This window comes from Hevea brasiliensis, chromosome 13, assembly GCF_030052815.1.
Source record: "Hevea brasiliensis isolate MT/VB/25A 57/8 chromosome 13, ASM3005281v1, whole genome shotgun sequence".
Classification (NCBI taxonomy): Eukaryota; Viridiplantae; Streptophyta; class Magnoliopsida; order Malpighiales; family Euphorbiaceae; genus Hevea; species Hevea brasiliensis.
Genome location: NC_079505.1, coordinates 82985212 through 83006296, shown reverse-complemented (window position 1 = coordinate 83006296; position 21085 = coordinate 82985212). Strand labels below are relative to the sequence as shown.

At 28.7% G+C, this 21085-nt stretch overlaps 2 protein-coding genes across 3 annotated transcripts; both read left to right on the top strand.

Moving 5' to 3' along the window:
- The first annotated feature begins 11749 nt into the window (after positions 1-11749).
- LOC110658874 (histone deacetylase 6) lies at positions 11750-16016 on the top strand. 2 transcript variants are annotated; one of them, XR_009142634.1, is made up of 6 exons: positions 11750-12388; positions 13183-13623; positions 13718-13860; positions 14278-14333; positions 14919-15009; positions 15108-15156. XR_009142634.1 is itself a non-coding variant. In XM_058132560.1 (6 exons), the coding sequence occupies exons 1-6, from the start codon at positions 11846-11848 to the stop codon at positions 15761-15763; spliced, it is 1410 nt and encodes a 469-aa protein (XP_057988543.1). In that variant the 5' UTR covers positions 11754-11845; the 3' UTR covers positions 15764-16016. The 2 variants fall into 2 exon arrangements, 1 of the variants encoding a protein (XP_057988543.1); XM_058132560.1 differs by lacking the exon at positions 14278-14333 and adding an exon at positions 15712-16016 and having other exon boundaries at positions 11754-12388; positions 15108-15247.
- Positions 16017-17658: 1642 nt separating this feature from the next.
- LOC110658858 (uncharacterized) lies at positions 17659-18706 on the top strand. Its single transcript, XM_058132561.1, has one exon. The coding sequence runs from the start codon at positions 18264-18266 to the stop codon at positions 18621-18623; it is 360 nt and encodes a 119-aa protein (XP_057988544.1). The 5' UTR covers positions 17659-18263; the 3' UTR covers positions 18624-18706.
- Positions 18707-21085: the final 2379 nt, after the last annotated feature.

Below are 21085 nucleotides of genomic sequence, written 5' to 3'. Positions count from 1 at the left end.
AAACATATATATTCATAATTTATTTATAAAAATTAAAATAAAATAATTATTTTATTTTATATATGTACGTGCCAATTATCATCATAAAATGATATATATTTATTTAAATATATATGATTCTATATATATTTCATTCTTTTCATTTATTTTATTTTTTATATTTTAAAAATGTGAAAATTTTTTTCTCTCTATTATATAATATACAAACTAATTATAACAACTATACGTTAATCGACTATTATAATTATCAAAGTAAATAATTTTAATTCTTGAATAATTTTTAAATATGTATTAGTGAAAGAAAGAAATTCTCAATGGAAGGGTAGAAATTAGAATACCTACCAACTTAATTATTTGATTAGAGAAACTGTGAGCAACATGTAATTACTATGAAGAAAATAAAATAACAGGGTCGCTTTCTCTCAGGGGAAAATTCTTTGCTTGCCAGTTACTGCGAAGCACCCCATTGCAGATAACTCATGTAAAATTATAATTCCCAATATTAAATCTTTTATATTATTACATATATAATTCCCAATATTATAAGGTGATATATAAAGGCGGCCGACACTGGGTGGGGCCCATGAATAATATAATTTGACTGTCATGTAACAAGGAGAAGGACATTACGTAAAAGATTCAATGAGAAAAAACAAAAAATAGTTAAAAAATAAATAAATTTCTTTCTTTTTTCTGTTCTGTTCCTTTTGGAGTGCCCTACATAGTACATATACAAGGGATGGTGCGTTTGGACCAAAATGAAAAGGGTTTTCCCTGAAATAGACAGAAAATGTTGAAAAAAAAAAGAATAAACAATGAAAACGAAGTTTCTATTAATAATCTAAAACCATGAACCACACATGTTATAAAAACAATCCTTTTTGATAACTTCTACTCCCTAATACTTGAAGCAAGTCTTGCTTTGAATCAGCCAGTCATTATTTTAAACAATTACCACTGCTTCCCCTCCACCCCAAGTTATAATAAATCTTTGTTGTGTGTGCATTGCACACGTTAATGAAATTTGCACATGCAAATAAAACATATATGTTAGGTGCAACTTATCCATAGAAAATGAGATGCCATAACCGAGTCATGCATAATAATGGAGAATTCTTATTTAGATTAGGTTTATAAGAAATTCAAGATATAAATATGTATGTTTAATAAATAAATCCTATGATACATATTATATTATAGGTCTATAATAAATTGAGTTTAAATAAAAAAAAAATCTATGATGAAACATCAATAAATCTAAAAAACAAAATAGAAAAAGTATACATTATCTATTGACTTGTCACATTTGGTAGTTCATCATTTGAAATTTTTTCAGAAGAGATGTAAATTTGAGTTTTTTTTTTTTAAATCTATATATATATATATAGATTTAAAGTAAAGAATTTTACATTATGGCAGTTTTACATAAGTAAATTTACGATAAATTATTTATAAAAAAAATAATATTTTCTGGGTGTTAGTAATATCGTTTCAAAAAGAATATGAATGTAGAGATTTTTAGAAAAACATAATATAAAATATTAAAAATAAACTAAAAATTTTTAATGAGAGGGAGAGAGAGAAATATCACTTATGAGAATATTCACTTAGCTAGTAAGGAATTGAAGAAAATTTAGTGAAGGAATATGAAACAGATAATAAAGGGAAAAGTTTTATTCATAAAGACTTTAACTTACAGGAAATGACGCTGTTTAATTAATTATATCTGCTTGTGTGAAAATTAAAATTTTATAAAATTTTAATTTAATTAATTTAATTTTCATCAATTCTTATATTTTAAATAAAAGAATTTAATTATTTTTAATTTAAAAAAATATTTGAAAATAAATAAAAAAATTAAATATAAAATAAATATTTTTAATTAAATTATTTTCTTATAAATAATTTATTCTAAAGGAAACTTATGTAACACATCTTACCAATCTTGTAAAATTGTTGAGTGGTTTATGTTTGATGGCTAAAATTGTTATACATTGCATTATTGGGTTGAAATTTCATGGGTTATTTATTATTTGATTTCAAGTGTTCGTGTTAATGCTTGAAATTGTATTTAAAATTATCGATAGATCGAACCAAACAGAATTGATTAATTTCATTTTACTTTTGTTAATTAATATCACAATTAAATTAATTTAGTAATAGATAATTCAATTTTAATTATCAGTTTTTTCAATTTCAAATTAAATTAGTTGATTGTTTGCTCAAAAGAAAATGGTGTTTGAGTCGAAAATTATTACAGCCAAGTTAAACAATAATAATAATAATAATAATAATAATAATAATAATAATAATAATAATAATAATAATAACATTTTTTTTTTAAATAAGTATAAAATTTATTTAAAAATAAAAATTAAAAAGAAAAAATGAAAAGGGTCCATCATAATGCTTAGTAATTAGTGTGCTTTTTGCACGTCTTAATACACTTCTTTTTCTCTAATCAAATTAATTAATGCAATACATGTGGGTGCCAACTTGTTTATTTTTTTTTTTTGCATAATATTTCTTTTAAATCTAACCTTTAAATGTGAATTTTTTTACACCAACGTCGAATACTAAAAGAAAGGAAAAAAAAAAAAAGTGATTGCATTTTTAAATTAATGAGAAAAGTACAATTCCACGAGCAAGCAATAATAATAATAAAGACATAATCATAAACTTGCATTTTGTTGATATTTAAAGGAATTAATGTAAAAGCAGCCCAATTAGGTAACTCAACCACCAAATTTTAAAAATTAAATTAAATAAAATGAAACCATTGCTAGCAAGTTTCAAGAACGCTGTGAATGGTAGAAGCAACTCCAATGATCGGAATCATTCATAGACTTGCATATATCCGTACCCCACAATAACAAGTTGGACATTCTATAAATTATAAATGCAATGTTGTTATTTTTAATTTTTTAATAAGTCTTGGAAATTAATTACATAACATAACACGAAATCAGAATTTCATTAAAATGAAAGGAAACACAGGGGTTAAGTACTAAGTCCAAACTAAAAATAAATAATCCAAAACTCATCAACCCAAAAGTTTCAACCCTGCCCATTATAAAGCAAAGGGAACTAGAAAGGAAATCTCTAGAACATGCTAAAGAAGACGAAACAGAACCCTTCACCATAGCTTTGCTGCATGGCACCATCAGAAGATTGAAAGTTTATCCATAGGCAAACCCCATGTCCACAAATCATACTACAAAGTAAAATCAAAACTCAACTAATTTGAAACAAAGAATATCAACACAGAGATATTCGGAAACAGAGAGAGCACTCTAGTAGTTAAATCATTATCTTCTTTGCCGCCTAAAAAGACAATGAGCCTTTCAAAGATCTGAGCTTCCCTTACTGAGCCACCTGTCGAGAACAATAGATTCGGTGTCAAAAGGGGACGTTGGACGACACAGGAACCTACCACCAGCAGTTTTTTTAATCTCCACCAGATTTCATCCCCAAACATAAAAGGCCACCAATTCTCTTATTTAGCCATAGAAATCCCTACATAGATCTACTCCTTATCACCCTCACCATGAAGACTCATAGATATGCAAGAAACAACACCCAAAAGACTATTTACTCTCAACCCAATTGCAGGAGGGATAAATCGTAGCTAAGCGAGTCTTTATCTGCTTCGAAGGGCAAGGGAAGCCTTCAACAAAAGAAAAGCTTGACAACTCGAGAGAAACGACAAAGAAAAACTTTGAGAGATATATTCTCTTTGGAAATTAATTACATAGCCAGCTTGACACATCCTATTAAATATCAATACATTGAGCTTCCTGCCATTTTTCATTTTCCCTTTCTTTTAAAAACAAAATCATATGAAAAAACCATGATGTCATCCTTAGCTCCTCCACCATCATCCTACTCTACTTTTCATGAATTTGATAATTTATGGATTTCTTTTTAAAAAATATTATATATATAACAAATAAATAAACTAAAAATTCTTTTTAAAATTTTTAAAAATAAATTTATAAAAATTTAAATTTTAATGTTTTATAGTGAAAATTTTAGTATATAATTATATATAAGAATATAAATGTAAAATACAAATATATAAGTATTATTTTTTATATATTTTTTTAAAAATAAAAAATAAGATATTTCAAAGCCAATTAAGAAGGTATTTGGTTTACCTGTTGGGTATAGCTGATAGCTGATAGCTGATAGACACCCAAACAAATGAATTAGAGTGTTTGACAAGTTTAAAAAAATAAAATTGATAGCTCATGAGCAACTGATATGGTATTCATCAGCTGCAATTTGTATTAATCTATATATATAGAATCACTGTAGTAAGATATAATTTTTCCTCGTGAAGATGTATCAGAAACGGTGCTTCTGAAATAGGTTAGTTGTATTGTATATCAATCCAAATAAATAATGTTCAGTCATCATCTAGTTGTGCATGCATCCATTATAATATATACATTCATAATTAAGTTCTTATAAATAATTGATGTCTAATCTAATTAATTTTTTATTCTATTTGCAAATTTCCGTGATCATTCATTAATCTTTCTCGTGATTAATGTTCTTTATTATAATTTGACCATAGCTTACTTACCTAACTATAGAAATTAATTGCTTTTAATGAGAAAAATTATTAACAAATTAATAATGGTAAAGGTTTTGCAGCATAAGGCTGCTTGCTTCTCTGAAGGATGCAAGAAGCTAATTGGCCAAACACAATATTTTTGTGTGGGTGTTTGCGCATCAAAATGCTGTAAATGGCTAACTATGTGTATTGAAAAGGGTCCCATTCCATATAGTTGTTATTAAATAAAAAGGGTTGCTTATGTACAGCATCATTGTTGTTAGGTTGTCAAGAGTTTTTGTCACAATATGAAGATTGTCAAAAAGAAATAAAGCTGGATTAAGACTTAACTTTACCAACCAATTCATTTTGAACCAATTTCTCACACAACATATTAAAATCCCACTCCAACTCTTATATTATTTACCTGTTTTGCTCATCGCTCTCCTCCTCCATTTCCTTTTTTCTTTATTCTCATTGTCATGTTGTTAGCAATTTTCAACCATTTTGTCCTAGAATTGAGTTCAGAAGTCTGTTTCATACTTTCGCATTTGATCTTCTCCTTTTGATTTATTCGAATTAATGATTATACATAAACAACCAAGTAATAAATATTGCAACATGGAGTATCATTTTAATAATTTGAGTGTGTTTGTGGGCAGTGAAGCATACTCGTATATAGTGAATGATGCATCATAAAATATACAAATCTCTAATAGGGTGACACGTGCACACTTTGTGAGAGAAGTTGGAAGAGTTTCAGTACAAGAAAAGGAGATGTAAAAGTATCTGCACTTCTACTAAAGAGGTAGCCTACCCTAAATACCATCAGAGGCGATCATACTGTAGTAATAAGTTGCAAAAAAAGAGTTGAATCATGTCGACTTATCTAAACTTCATAATTATTTATGAAGTACCAGAACTCTAAGTTGAGAGATCTAAAAGATCAATACCAAATTCGAAAGAATACAACTAAAAGCAGAGTGAAATATGTTTTTTAACTCTCTGACACTTTGACTAATTAAAAGAAAAATTACCTATACTAACTAATCGGTACATACACTTATCTCCCACAAATAGGTTGGATAGGCAGATAAGCCAGCCTCATTAATCGATTAGTCACCATCACTTCAAGTATGTCAGAGCCATTAACACTTTAAAGAACACTTGATTCGACTTAGAATATCATTGATTTAGATATGACTTTATACCTGTCAAGCAAATATTAACTTTTTTGCTACATAAATACAAGTCATCTTAGATTTTACCGAACCCTTTTGATGCACCAATAGAATTCTGCCCACAGAAAACTACTCTGAAATCGAGTGGCTGTAAAACGATTGTACTAAGTAAATTTATTTCCATCGACTTGAACCTCTCAAACACGCGTCAACACATCATATATACACCTTGTCCTAAGTTATCAGTGAATGTTCCTAGGATATAATGAGATAAGAATGAGGAAATTGAAATGACGGGGGAATGAATTGATGATTGATGAAGAGAATGTGGGGCTGTGAAGAAGCAGTACATTGTATACACATGGTGAGGAGTCGGGTCAGTCCCATCTATCTTCAATTCCCCTTCCAAAATCTCTACGCTCAATCACAATCACTCTCCCCTGTCTTCTTGGAATGGGTTCACAAAATATCAATGATTTATTCATTTCTTTTTACCACTGGAAATATAAATTCATTCATTCATTGCCTTCTTGTATGGAGTGTTTATTTTATTTTATAAATAAAATAATCGTAAATATATAAATTAATTTAGCTTTATTTTTTTTAATGAAAATAAGGTAAATAGTAGTAGAGGATAACTGAAGCATATCTGAGGCTCTGGGTGCGTCGTGTTGAAAAGCAACGTGGACTGATATACGTATGCAATAATAAGGAGAAGAAGAAGAAGAAATCAAAGAAAGATTCAAAATTCAAAAAACTTTTAGAAGAAATAATTAAAAAGTGAGCCACCCCCTCAATCAATGGATGGATGACCGCAGATTAAGATGTGTTCCATCTCCATTAACGTTTTTAATCAATTTTGGATTACGATTCATCTTTTCTCTTTCATCCATTCAACACTTTATGTCTTCTTATCTATATACAACAGTTGGCGCACTTCGTATTTGTATAATCTTTAATTTTTAATTTACAGAAAATTTATTGTGTATTAATTATTGATAATTATAATTATTTAAAATTAAAATTATTTAGAGTGGATAAAGAGAATTCATAACTTATCCTAAATTTTTGAAATAAAAATTTAGTTAAGTAAAAAAAAAAAAATTATTGGTTAATAGTTAAAGGACAAAAGCGATTTACAAAAGCTAGAATAAACTATTTTAGGTGTTAATTAATTGAACTGAAAGGTTGAAATTATCGTTTAACTATTTTCAAATTTTACAATAAAAATATATAAAATTTAATTTAAAGAAATAAGTTTTATAATAGCTTATAATTAATATATTTAGGATAATATTTTTTTAAATAGTGACACGAACTATATTATCAAATACTATACCAACAATTGACATTAACTCATCAATTACATATTAACTGAGTTTTAATCCCGTCAAATTTTTTATTTGAAAAATTATTTCTTTCTGCTACATGATTTATGAATAGAATATTGTAATTTTTTACATTTGTAATTTTTTTTCCTCTTATGAAAATATTACGCGGTACTTTTAATTTCTCATTATAGTTTTTTATGAATTATCAAATTTATTTTTATTATAAAAATTACGAATTTTACATGTTCAACTCAAGCTTAATTAAATATTTAATTTTTAATATTTTATACATTATTAGGATTACATATCTCATACTTAAAAATTAGAAAAATTAAAGAGTAAATATAAATGAATGGATTACAGTGATTACTTTGCTTTTGTTTTATTTTGATATGTAAAATAATTTAATCACTTATATAAATTTATAATAAAAATAAAATAACATATAATTTATCAAACATTTTCTCGAATTTAACATACACATATATAAAATTAATATGCACTTTACTATAAAATGAATTGTGGAGATTAACAGGGTGGAGTTTTACACGTTGAAACCTCTAAGAACTTCTAATTTAATAACTTACAAATTAATTCCGTATCGTTGTGTTATATGCATATTAGACAAAAGCTTTCAAAGTATATATATATATATATAATGCTATCCGAGCAAAATAAGGTTAAAAAAATGAAAAGAATTTAATATGACAATCAAAATAACAAATACTCATATAGAAAGTCAAGACCAAGCTAAAAGCCAAGCAATTTCAAACCATCCTCGCAGACAATCTAAGCCTAGATTGACAAGAATGATGTTGCCTACTCAATAACCTGAGCAAAACCTATACCAAGCAAAAGCACCAACAAAAATGAAAAAGCTGAATTTTGAAGAGATAATATCGAGATGTCAAGATTATCTCTGTAATTAAAGTAATGATTATTTTCTTTAAAAGCTTATAAATATTAAAAAAATATCATAAAAAAATAAACATATATTCATCCTCTCAAATCAATTATAATTTTTTTTAATTATTTTACAATTAATTTATTAATTTAACCATCAGAGTAGTCAGTTATGGGATCACTCAGAGCCACGTGGCATTAGTACCGGCCCTACTGGGTCCACAAAGCTCACTGCAGCATCAATATATTGGGACTATAAATAACAATAAAAATAATAGAAAGAAAAAGAAAAAGAAAAAGAAAAATACAAGCAGTAGAGCAGCTGAATAGTGATGGGTATTGAAATTGGAAACTGCTGGTGTTTTCCTACAAAGGCAGTGTCCTTTCAACACTCTCAGCATCAACCAACAATAAAGCTTCCTTTTCAAGAGATTTTCATCACTAAATTATAGTGAAAGTAAAGCTTTGGAAAATCCTTTATTTTCCTTCATCCCTCTCTCTAATCATTAGGTCTTTTACCTCTTTCTCTTTTTTTTTTTCTTGGTATTTTACTATTTAATATTTATAATTTAATAAAATATATAAATTAATTACTATATATTAAAACTTTCTTTAATTAATTTCGATTAGTGAAATATGCCTAATCACACTATGGAAGGATTCTTATGTCAACCCCTGCAATGCACAGTTAGAAGATTCCAAGGTCCCTCTTTGGTACACTGTCCATGTACCCAATCGACTGCCTTTTTTCAAGTCAAAAGTTGCAATTATAAGAAAATCCCCTTCAATGTCTAATGTCACAAATACCCCTAAGGGGTAAGCCTGATTAAAGTTTCATATATGACCCCAGTTGACAGCAAATTTCTGATTAGACACAGTTAGTACTTCCTGTATCCATCTTTAGTTCTAATAATGTAACACTCACCCTCTTCATATTGTACAAGTTTGCTATACAGGCCTGTAATACAACCGACACAAAAACGCAAATTTCCCAGAAAGTAGAAGCTTTGAAATGACATAGCTTGTAGGGCTGACCAAGAATAGCTTCTGTAATCTTTAGCATATGCCGTCTTGTTTGACGTTCTTTCAGGCTGACATTAGCTTTGTCCCTTCCACCTAATCACATTATTATCAATTACATTTAATATAATTTTATCACATTAATAAAAAATCTAAGTTTCAATCCTTCTCTTTTCTTTTGCAAATATCAAGAAATTAATCTATTGTAAAAAAAAATTAAATTTGTAGATGAGGATTTCAGTAATAATTTTAAATGTCTAATGTAATCAAGATTAATATAAATTCTATGGTTTATATTAAGATTATATTGGCTAAATCTATTGCTAAATTTATAGGTCAAGTATCTCATTACAATCTATTTTGTAGTCATATTTGTTACATTTTATATCTAATTATGGCACGAGAATTTCTTACTAAAAAGTATTAAATTTATAGTAAAAGATTTTAAATTTTAAATTTATAAAATTTATAGTAAAAGATTAAGACTAAATAAGTCTTCCCCCAATAAAATATTAAATTTTAATAATAAAATATTATTTTTAAAAATTTAAAATATTAAATATTATTTTAATTAAAAGAAAATTAAAAATTAAAGAAAATGATAACAATTATTTGATATTAAAATTATTATTTTTAATATTTTATTATAAAAAAATAAAAAGAATAATATTTAAATTAAAAATTAATTTAAAACTTATTTAACCATGGGCTGATAATACATAATTATATTTGATCTCATTTCCACTATATAAATATGTCGAATTTGAATTGCATGATAAAAATAGAAATTTGGGCTAAATTCATTTTATGTGGGCTTCATCCTTGAGGTATTATGATGCATATAAAATGTGCTCGGCTTGGACTAATTTGGACTCATTGGGCTTCACGTAGTGCTTTTTTTGGTCCTAAAGTAAAATTCCACGTCACTTTTTTTTATTATATATATATATATATATATATTTTTTAATTTGTAATTTAAATTTTGAATGTGCTATATTATTAATTTAGAAGGCAACAATAAAATGGAAAAAGAATGTAATTATATGTTAATATAATAATTATGAAAATAAATTCAGGCTAAAAAATATTATTAAAATTTATATTTTTTGAGTATTAGGGAAAATAAATTGTAATTAAAGAGATTCATAGTTTAGTTTTTACTAAACAGTATTAGATTTGAGTTTAAAATAATATTTGTTAGTTAAAAGAAAAATATCTTTTTAACCTTTCATAATATTTTTGATATTAAAATCTAAAATTTTCTTATAAAATATTAAATTAACTTGATAGCCATCAAGGAATTTAGTAAATAGAAAAACTCTAATACAATTAGTATAATAGAAAAATTAAAACCTTAATATAAGCCTTACTTTATAATGTTAAAATATAAAATTTAGTAAATTTTAGGTTAATTATTGTGCAATAAAACAAGTTTTTTAATTTTTGCATACATTCAAAAATATTCTTAGGACAAGTTTAGTGGATTTTTTTATATTAATTTTAAAATTTTTTATTATAGTATTAGATTAGTTGTTTTACTTGTGTGTTGCACGAATTATTTATATTTTATTTAATAATATAGTTTAATATTTTTTATATCTTATATTTTAAATTCATATTATAAAATCTTATTAATGATAAAAATTTCATTAATTATAATTTTATTTTAAGTGTTAATAAATAAATAATTTGATTAAAAAATTATTTTTATTATTTTTCAAATTAGTTGACATATTCTAACAAAATAATAAACAAAATAAAAAATATGTCATGTGACAGTTTTTGAAGTACCATTAAAATTCTTAAATTTTAAATATAAGATATGTTTTTAAAAAATAAAATTTTAAATTTTATAAATAATTTTTTATTAAATAATTGTTATATATATATATATAATTTTTTTTAATATGACTGACGATTTAATTAAAAATTTGATTATATAAATATAAGTATAGTTTTATAATTTCTAAAATTGTAAATTTAAGAATTTTAAAATTCTTAAAAAGTATATTAAAATTTTTTTTTATATTTTTTATAATAAGATGAAATTTTTGTATTTAAAATTTGAAAATATTTAAGTAAAAAATTATATTTAACATAATAAGTTAATTTTTTTATATAAATAATTATACAAATAAATGTATAAAATTAATTATGCTACATTATAATTTTTTAAGCATTTTTTTTAAACATACATATATATGTGAAATACCTACTCAACAATTTTTTATTTTTAAAATTTAGTAATTATTTTACTTACGTGTCACTCATTTATTAGTTTATCATTCAACTAGGATTCGCCACTATGTCACCTTAATTTTTAATAAGTATATTGTAATATTAATATAACCATAGCACTATTTAGTATTACCTTTTTTAATGTGTTATGTTTATTATTGATGGTTGTCTTTTTGCGTCTTAAATAATAGATAAAAATATTTATAAATTTTCATTTGTTTATACCTTTTACCTTTATGTTTATTTTTGTTAATTTAATTGATAATTAAAAATTAAAAAGTGATCAATTTATGAATGAAAATATTAGTGATAATAATAATTTTTTTTAAAAATATTAATAATAAAAAAAAATAAATAAATAAATAAGTGCATAAAAATTAATTTAAAGCATATATTTGTAAATAAAATAATTAAAAAAATTTTTTTATTATAAAATTTTATATAAATTTTATTTTATTTAGTTGAACTTTAATACTATATAAATAGGGAAATTAACTCGTATTTGAATCAAATTATAGAATTTTTTCAGAATTTATTTTTGTCAACATTTTTCCCCTTCTGGAAAGAGGAAATCACACACAAACTTCAGCTTCTCTTCAAATAGGGTTTTTCAAATGGGTGACACAACTGGTGGTGCTTCTCTCCTGTCCACCGGCACCGACGCCAAGAAGCGTCGTGTAACCTACTTCTACGAGCCCACGATTGGCAACTACTACTATGGCCAGGGACACGCAATGAAGCCCCACCGAATTCGCATGGCGCATAATTTGATCGTGCACTACTCCCTCCACCGTAGGATGGAGATAAACCGGCCCTTCCCCGCGGCTCCCGCTGACATCCTCAAGTTCCATTCGGATGACTACGTGAAGTTCCTTTCTTCCGTGTCTCCAGAGTCTATGGCTGACCCCTCGCATAATAGACATCTCAAGAGGTTTAACGTTGGGGAGGATTGCCCTGTTTTCTATGAGCTTTTTGAGTTTTGTCAGGCATCTGCCGGTGGCTCGATTGGGGCTGCTGTCAAGCTCAATCGGGGTGATGCCGATATCGCGTTGAACTGGGCTGGTGGCTTGCATCATGCTAAGAAGAGTGAGGCGTCCGGATTTTGTTATGTTAATGATATTGTGCTGGGGATTCTCGAGTTGCTTAAGGTTCACAGGGTAAAAGTTTCTTCCTCTTCTCCTTCTAATATCTGGATTGTTGTTGTTTTAGGTGGTTTTGTTGAGATATTTGTTTTTACCTGTTACTGTGGTATGGTCTTCTTTTTGATGACTTGATGGATGTATACTTTGTTTGCTTGTCATGGAGAAAAATTTTAGAGAATTCTACTGTTGCATCTATTTTATTTATCTTTTTTATTTGTTATACTCAAAGCTGAAAATTCTACAGTTGCATCTATTTTCTTTCTCTTTTTATTTTTGATACTCAAAGCTTATTTGCAGTAAGTAGTTTGTTTTGCGCCAAAATTTGAGCGATAATTTATATTAGCATTTCTTATTTCTTCAAGTTTCTGTGGTTGCCTATAGATGCCTGTTTTTGTTCAGATAAGATGGAGGGGGTGGTTGATAATGGTTGAAGCTGGAAAATGGAAATACTGGAGGTTTGTGATCTTGGGTGTACTTGTTTGCATCAACATAGAATTATGATAGATGGACAAATATAAGTTTTAGTGGCAGTGCTTTTTGGCAATGGAAGTGCCAATAACATTGCCAATAATTATGGCTGATGTACACTATATTTTAGATTTCTTTGTTTAATATACCTCTTGTTTTCTTGTGTGATCACATCAGTTTGTATATTCACTGAAAGACAGTTGTTTTGGGACCTTATTACATGTTTTATGTTTGACTCATCTTTTATCATGTTTAATTTCTAAGGTACATGTTTGGAATTAAAACTGTTGCATGTGACAATTACTTTTTTGCTGAATGGTGTGTTTGAATATATTTGGCAGCGTGTCCTGTATGTTGATATTGATGTCCACCATGGAGATGGTGTTGAGGAGGCATTTTATACTACTGACAGGGTCATGACAGTGTCCTTTCATAAATTTGGAGATTTCTTTCCAGGAACAGGGCATATAAAGGACACTGGTACTGGGCAAGGGAAGAACTATGCTCTGAATATCCCATTAAATGATGGGATGAATGATGAAAGTTTCCGCAGTCTGTTTCGTCCCATCATCCAGAAAGTCATGGAGATATATCAGCCTGATGCGGTTGTTCTCCAATGTGGAGCAGATTCATTATCTGGTGATAGGTTGGGGTGCTTCAACTTGTCTGTGAAGGGTCATGCTGATTGCCTTCATTTTCTTAGATCTTTTAATGTCCCTTTGATGGTCTTGGGTGGTGGCGGATATACTATTCGGAATGTTGCCCGTTGCTGGTGCTATGAGGCTTGTCATTCTCTTCCTCCTCCTGTTCTCTCTCTCTTGTCTGTCAATTCTTTAACTCTTTCAAGTGATGAGTGCCTTTGTTGCTTTTTCACAGACAGCAGTTGCAGTTGGGGTGGAACCTGATAATAAATTGCCTTACAATGAATATTATGAGTACTTTGGCCCAGATTACACACTTCACTTTGAACCTTCCAACATGGAGAACTTAAACTCACCTAAAGACATGGAGAGAATAAGGTGATTTGGGTTGCTATATTACTTGCTTATACTTAGAGTCAACATTATTGGTAGCTCTAGTAATTTATTTTTATATTTGCATTTCAAATTTTAAATTAAAACTTTTGAGTAGTGACAGGTAGAACTTTGAAAAAATATTTTATCTTGAATACGCTTTATGAATTGTGGTAAACAGTTTTGTTATAACTCAATTTAGTGAGATGCTTCTTTGTTTAACGCTGAAATAATATCATGTTGGTGAATGGCCATGGCTCAAAATGACAAACAACTCTATAATTTATTCTGCCTTTTGCTCCTATTAGAGCCAAATCTAAAGATTACAGTGAAAATTACTATGTTGAAATGGACCGGGATCCTATTTCTTTGACATTTGAAGCATGGCACATGCAGCTTACCTTGCATATGCTCTTTGTGCAGCAATGATACTTATGAAGGTGTTCATCCTATGAAGCTTTTCATTCTCATTCCACAATGTGAGACTAGAACTGTTTGCCATTTGAATTTGCAGTCAGTGATATATTATTTCTTTTCCTAGTTGAAAATATCAAAATATCAATACATTACCAATGCTTTGTCCATTATTACTTGGTGGCTAATCTAATCAAATAGATCTGTTTGATAAATGCTGCCACTTGGGCTTAATATTTTCTTGAGCTGATATGTGGTTGCCTGTTTGAGGACATGAGGAGCTAGAGTTATAATTGTTGGTTGGATGGCTAATTTATCTATCTTGATGGGCACTATTTGGGGATTTCTCCTGCTGCCTGCTACATGGGGAAACATTTTTTTTTCCCAGTACATACATCTGTTCACGCGCCGGACTGCTTGCAGACATTTCCTTGAAAACTTCAGCCATAATATTAAAAAGTGAATCCAATGAACATAGTAAAACTCTCTCTCATGTATAGAAGTGTACACCAAAAAGTGGGCATAGATAATGTCTGTTAGAAATTTGTTATATGTTATATATTAGCCTATTTTTCATTTTAAATAATTCTTATTGTAGCTATCTTTGGCTTGTACCCTTGTGTTTGACATTGACTGACATGCTGTTTCAGGAACATACTTTTAGAGCAACTCTCTAAACTGCCTAATGCTCCCAGTGTTCCTTTTCAGACAACACCATCCACTACTGAAGTCCCAGAAGAGGTTGGCAGGCAGTGACAAAATTTTCTATAGTTATTTCATGGATATAACTTCCTGACCATATCTCTGTACTCCGTTGTTGGATGATTTATTTTATATAGGCTGAAGAGGACATTGATAGAAGACCTAAATGTTGCATATGGAATGGTGAAGATTATGTGTCTGATCCTGATGAGGATGAGAAGTTTCAACCTAGAAGTTCGAACAATGATGGTCAGATTGTTGCTGAAGTTGAAATGAGGTTCTAGTTCTATTTCTTAACTCAAACTTGTGAAATCGTCACTCTTTTGGATGATGCTTTTTAATCTGGTCTGTTCATTAATATTCCCACATATTGTGGGTCTTGCCCATAAGATAGAAAATACAATATGGGAAAAAGTTAATGAATAATGACCCATGTATACATTTGTTACACATTTTAAATTTACATGGTTACCGATACCTATTTAACCTTAATTCCAACTGAATGGAAAGTGAGAATTGATATGTAATGTAACCTTCATCCATTTGTTTAGTATCAAATTTGTTAATTTTCCTTAATGGCTCATGCTATTAATTGCTAACGTGGGAGAAACTGAGAATTTGGAAACGGGGGAGTCACCGAGAGTGATCCATGTATAGAATAGTCAAACATGAATTGCCATATTGCACTGTTAAAACATTTCTTGCCTGCAGCTAATTTATAAATTTCTGATTTTTATTTAGGGATTATTCAGATGAAAAGGAAGACAAGAGAGAAGAGCATCCGCGTTCTTGACACATGGAATTGCTTGTTCTTGGTTCAGTGCCTCTTTTTTCTTATTCTTGTAGAATCAGAGATCTTCCTCCGACAATGAAAGCTCGGACTTCCAAGCCCTGAGGTTGGTCTTAGACACTTCTGATGAGGCATAGAGCAGAAACTTACAAACACTTAGCTCCCTTTGCTGTCACCCTATTTGTTTGAAATTGTATTTTATAGGTTCCGTTTTTTTCGGGAAAAATAATTTTTATATAAAAAATATTTTTTATTATTTATTTGTAATATTAAACTAATGATATGTATTTATATAATGTGGATAAATAAGTATTTTTATATTTTAATAAAATTATTAAAATTTAGAAAATATAAAATAATTTTAGAAGAAAATGTTATTTTAAAAAAAAATAGTTTAATTTTTTTTAATTATGAAAATATTTTTTATTAATTATTTTTTTTTGAATGTTTCAAATACTAAAAAAATATAGAAAATATTTTATATGAAACAAACGAAGCCTTATAAATTAGATGTGATATGCGAACAGAATATAAATACAATTTACCTTTTTCTTGGTTATTCTGGTCAATTTTATTCTCGAATATTTGTAAATCACATATTATTATTATTATTTGTTTATAATGGAGAAAGAACGGTACAATTAATTATTACAATTTGAAGCGGGGTAGACGGGTTTGCTCACGCGGCTCTTGGGGTATTAGATTGAAGTAGTTTAGAGGAAATCAATGGTAAAGAACCTAAAAGAAAAATCGTTTGAAAGAGAAAAAAAATTCAATTACATTTTTACAGAATTATAGTTAACTTTTATTTTTTAAAATAAAAAATTTTAAATTAAAAAATTAAATTCGAAATTAAATTTCTATAAAATTTTAAATTTCAAATAAAGAAAAAAAAAGGCTTGGGAATATTTATTTGGGAATTATAACACATGCTATTAATAATTTTAATTTATATATTTTTTTAATTTTAATATTAAAAATAATATAATATTTTAAAATTTTTATTAATTATTTTAAATTTTATTTTTATTATTTTTATATCTCAAATTTTTTAATAAAAATAATTAAAATATGTTAATATATTACAAGTTATTTTATAATAATATTATTTATTATAGTATTAATATGATAACTATTAAATAATTTTTAACTTATATATAATAAAATATTGCGTGGCAGACTTTGGGAAATATATATATATATATTAATAATTTTACTTATAAATATATTAAATTATTTTATAATTTTTATTTTAAGTATATTAATATATTATATAATATACTTAATATTTAATTATATAATTAAGAAATCATTAAAAGATCTGTTTTATATTAATAATTAATTTTAAATTTTAAATAATAATTAAATACAATTTTATGATAATAATTGCTTGAAATTATTTTAAGAAAAAAATTTGAATTAAAATCAAATCAAACCAAAATTACAATAATGAGATTAAAATTCAATTAAAACATCAAAAAGCGGATTTGAAATCATAAGAAAATTTTAGTTTGATTATTACTGAGATATCCCACCCATGCTGGTAGATTCTTTGAACTTCTGCATTCATCTAATTCCACATTGCCATGGGTTTTGAACAAGTGTTAAGACTCCTTATACCAACCACGCTCTACAAGGCCCAGAGACTGTTGTTTTCACCTCATATAAATTGAGAGTTTATTCAGTGCAATCAATTATTATGAATTGCTGAAAAATTATTATGTGTTCTTAAAATATATTTTTTATTTTTCATAAAATATGAAATTTATTATTTCTTAATTCAAAGAATAAATATAATTATGGGCATACGAAAACACCATTTTTATAGTGCTCCGAGCCCAGGCTGCGATATGCGAATCGGACGTATTGCTCAATGTCTGGAGAGAGCAAGACCGAATAGGAGGCAATGGCACTAACGCTAACCTCACTCAAAATCCGACCGATTATTCCTACCCGATTCAAATTTCCCGCCACACTTGCCCGAGAAACCTCAAATTATCTTTTAATTCCCCTCCAATGTCTACCCCAAGCTCTCAAATAGCAACCAAGTCTCGACCGACCCACCACTCCAACCCCAAACCAAGACCCTGGACGATGGCATCGCCATCGAAAACCTCAAAATCATTGCCAAACTTAAGTCCAGATACAGCTACATTCGCGTTCTTGAATTCTCTCGTAAAGTCGATCACCCTCTTACCGGCTGTAGACTCCTCCTCCTAGATGCCTAGGAAAACATCCATGGCATTTCCTTTCGCTTCAAATTACTCACTGATACCTATTTTGACGTTTTCACCACTTTGCCTCCCATTTTGTTCGCTGGATCTGTGGCCATGTTCTGCGGCCTGTTTAATACTGTAGTTGTATCCAGAAGCGGCGGTTCACCGATGGGAGCTTGATCATCTGTGATTGCAGTGGGCAGAGAGTATTTTGGCCTTGAGAGCCTCGAAAAGCAGAACCCCGAGAGTTTTTATTTAAATTGGAAATGCATTGACGTTAAAATCCAATGTTAAAGACGGTTTTCGGGGATTTTGTTGATCTCTTTGGCGAGGGTAGTGTGATCCCCGAGCTTCAAGATCCAAACACTTGGGAGGAGTTAAGCAGGTGTCTGAGGAAAGGCGGAAGAATCACGGTGAATGTTGGGGGTCGCTGTGTGGAGACGAAGGATAAGAGGAGGGACGGCGATGTGGTTATGGGGGATACTTTGAAGGCTATGCATCAGGTATTCGGTGACGATCTTTTTGTTTTGAGTCTTGGAAATGGAAAGGACGACTGCTCGATTGCTCTTACGTGGGCACGCACCATTTATGTGTTAGTCTGGTATTGTTTTTATGGTGCTTCTTATACAATTGAACTTGTGGAATGAAGGGATTTTATTGAGAAATGTATTAATGCTCTTTTTGTATTTGTGTGTATTCCTGTATGAATCAACATTAGATGTTTTTCTTAAAAGGCAAAAAAATAGATGTTTTTCTGTTCATACCGTGCTTATCAAGGGTAGTTTTTTTTAGTATGTTCTTCCATTCTGTTTTCTTCTCTGCAAATACTTGTTCATCAGCAAGTTGGTGTGAAGATGCGGTAAAAGTTAGATGTAATGTGATGCAATTGGATTAACGGGATTGAGGAAGCTTATTATTATCATAAAGTAGATCACTCGGGGAAACTTTGAAGTCCTGGCCTTTTTTTGGGTTCCCATGCCTATGAATGCAGGTTATGTACATTTTAAAAAAAGGTACTTCGATATGATTTGTTCAAACACTTGCCGCTTTTTCATTTTCTTTGGTGAAGTGCAGGGAGTTTGGTGGTATGTAGCACTTCAGATCAGTCAGGGTCATCTTCATAATTTAAATATAGCTAGCTTCTCAACACATTAATATCCTTCTTGTCACTGAAGGAGGGTGGTTAATGCTGCAGTAAGTGCTTATTTGAGTGTTAGCATAATGAATTTGTTGACCCCATGAGCTCAAAGAAGCATAAATTTTGATGATAATAAAACTCAACTAGAATCAAACTAACCTTGTTTTAAGTGTTGTGCTTCTCAAAGAACAAAGAAAAAGACTAAAAGAATTCATGATGGATTCATGCTTTTAAAGAAAGTATGACATTTTAAGTTAATACAGGATGAATCAAAGGAGATAAAAGAAGAAAATGTTACCTTCCAAAGCTGCATTGAAGATCAAATTTGAAGGTACATATAGTATAGAAGTTAGTTTTAACTTTTATGATTGCTTGTGAAAAGAATTAAGGAGTAGAAGCCAATAATATTTATTTTTAATCCTTCAATTATTTTCTTTTAAATATCATCAATGGCCTAAAAGTTTTGATTATGATTTGGTGTAAAGTTTTAAAGTTTTCAAAGTTATGCAGAAAAGTTTTCCTGGTATGCTAACTGGTTTGCTACTTGTTTTGGTATGCTAACTAGTTTGCTACTTTTTATGGTATGCTAACTATCTCAATTCTGCACAATATCGCAGAAAAAAATAAAATAATGACTATTTTCTTGAAATTTGAAATTGTAACGTTCAAATTAGTTCTCAAACGGTAAAAAATGATTCAAAGCTATAAATACACTTACTCTTGGCCATTTTGCACTTAATGAAAGTCTCTCTACTGTTCCTGACCTTTTAAGATCATTAAAGCTTTCATTCAAAGTGCTCAAATTGTTCTTATTACTCATCATTGGCTTACCTACTCATATCTTCTTTATAGATTCTGTTGTATTGAGTGAGATTGAGTTTTAAACACTTTCTTATCATTTATGAGAGGTCATTCAAGCACCTATTGAAGCTTGATTGTGAAAAGTGTTTGGGATAACACTTGATAGAAGTGTGAAGCTATTTGTAAAAGCTTTGGTGAGAAGATTTATAAAGAGCTTTTGTCTTTTGCCTTTAAAAGAGAAGATTAGTGGAGTGAAGACTCAAAGTGGGATCTTTGAGAAAGTGGATGTAGGCTAGTTGAGCCAAACCACTATAAAAATTCAGTGTTCAATTTTCTCAACCCTTACTCTTTACATTTATGCATTTTAATTTTCTGATTGAAGTGTTTTTGCTGAGATGAAAATTGATACTATTTACTGTTAACTCTGCTGCAAACTGAGATAATTTGTTTACTGTTGAATCTGCTGATATCTGATATAATTTGCTTACTGTTATATCTGCTGTCAACTAATATATTCTATTTATTGCTCTGTTTGCTGTGTTGTAATTTTATTCAGATTACTGAAATTCTTACTGAATGCCAATATATCCTGTTAGATCAGTATACTGAATGCTTATGAGCCAACTTTGTATCAACTTATCAATTGAGCAGTATTGCACATATTTCATAGTAGAAAATTAGGTTGAACCAAGCTGTAATTTTTCAAAGGTTTTGAGCAAGAACAAAAAAATTATTTTTAAAGTCCAATTCACCCCCCTCTTAGACATATTTTGGGACATCAATTTGGTATCAGAGCCTGTCTCTCTTGGTTGAGGATTAAACACCTTAGAGTGATCCATACACATGGTTGGTTCATTTAGATACTTAGCTGGTATACCTGCTCCCTTAGCTAAAGGTTATTCAATCACTAGACCTTCACTTTTTAATGGCACAAATTACTCTTTTTGGAAAACTAGAATGAGAAACTTTATACAATCTGTTGATATTGATGCTTGGAGAATAATTAAAGATGGTCCTTATATTCCTTATAAAATTAGTGGAGGAACTGTGCAAATTCCTAAAGTTGAAGTTGAATTTGATAATAATGATTGGAAGAAAATTTCTACAAATGCCAAAGCTATTAACATTCTTCATTGTGCTCTTGATATTAATGAGTATAATCATATTTTA

Bases quoted from the DNA above. Each gene is read 5' to 3' on its own strand.
- LOC110658874 (XM_058132560.1), top strand. From the start codon at position 11,846: ATGGGTGACACAACTGGTGGTGCTTCTCTCCTGTCCACCGGCACCGAC. The intron at 13,624-13,717 runs GCTTGTCATTCT...GCTTTTTCACAG, and splicing joins CCCGTTGCTGGTGCTATGAG to ACAGCAGTTGCAGTTGGGGT. The intron at 15,248-15,711 runs GTTCTAGTTCTA...ATTTTTATTTAG, and splicing joins GTTGCTGAAGTTGAAATGAG to GGATTATTCAGATGAAAAGG.
- LOC110658858 (XM_058132561.1), top strand. From the start codon at position 18,264: ATGTTAAAGACGGTTTTCGGGGATTTTGTTGATCTCTTTGGCGAGGGT.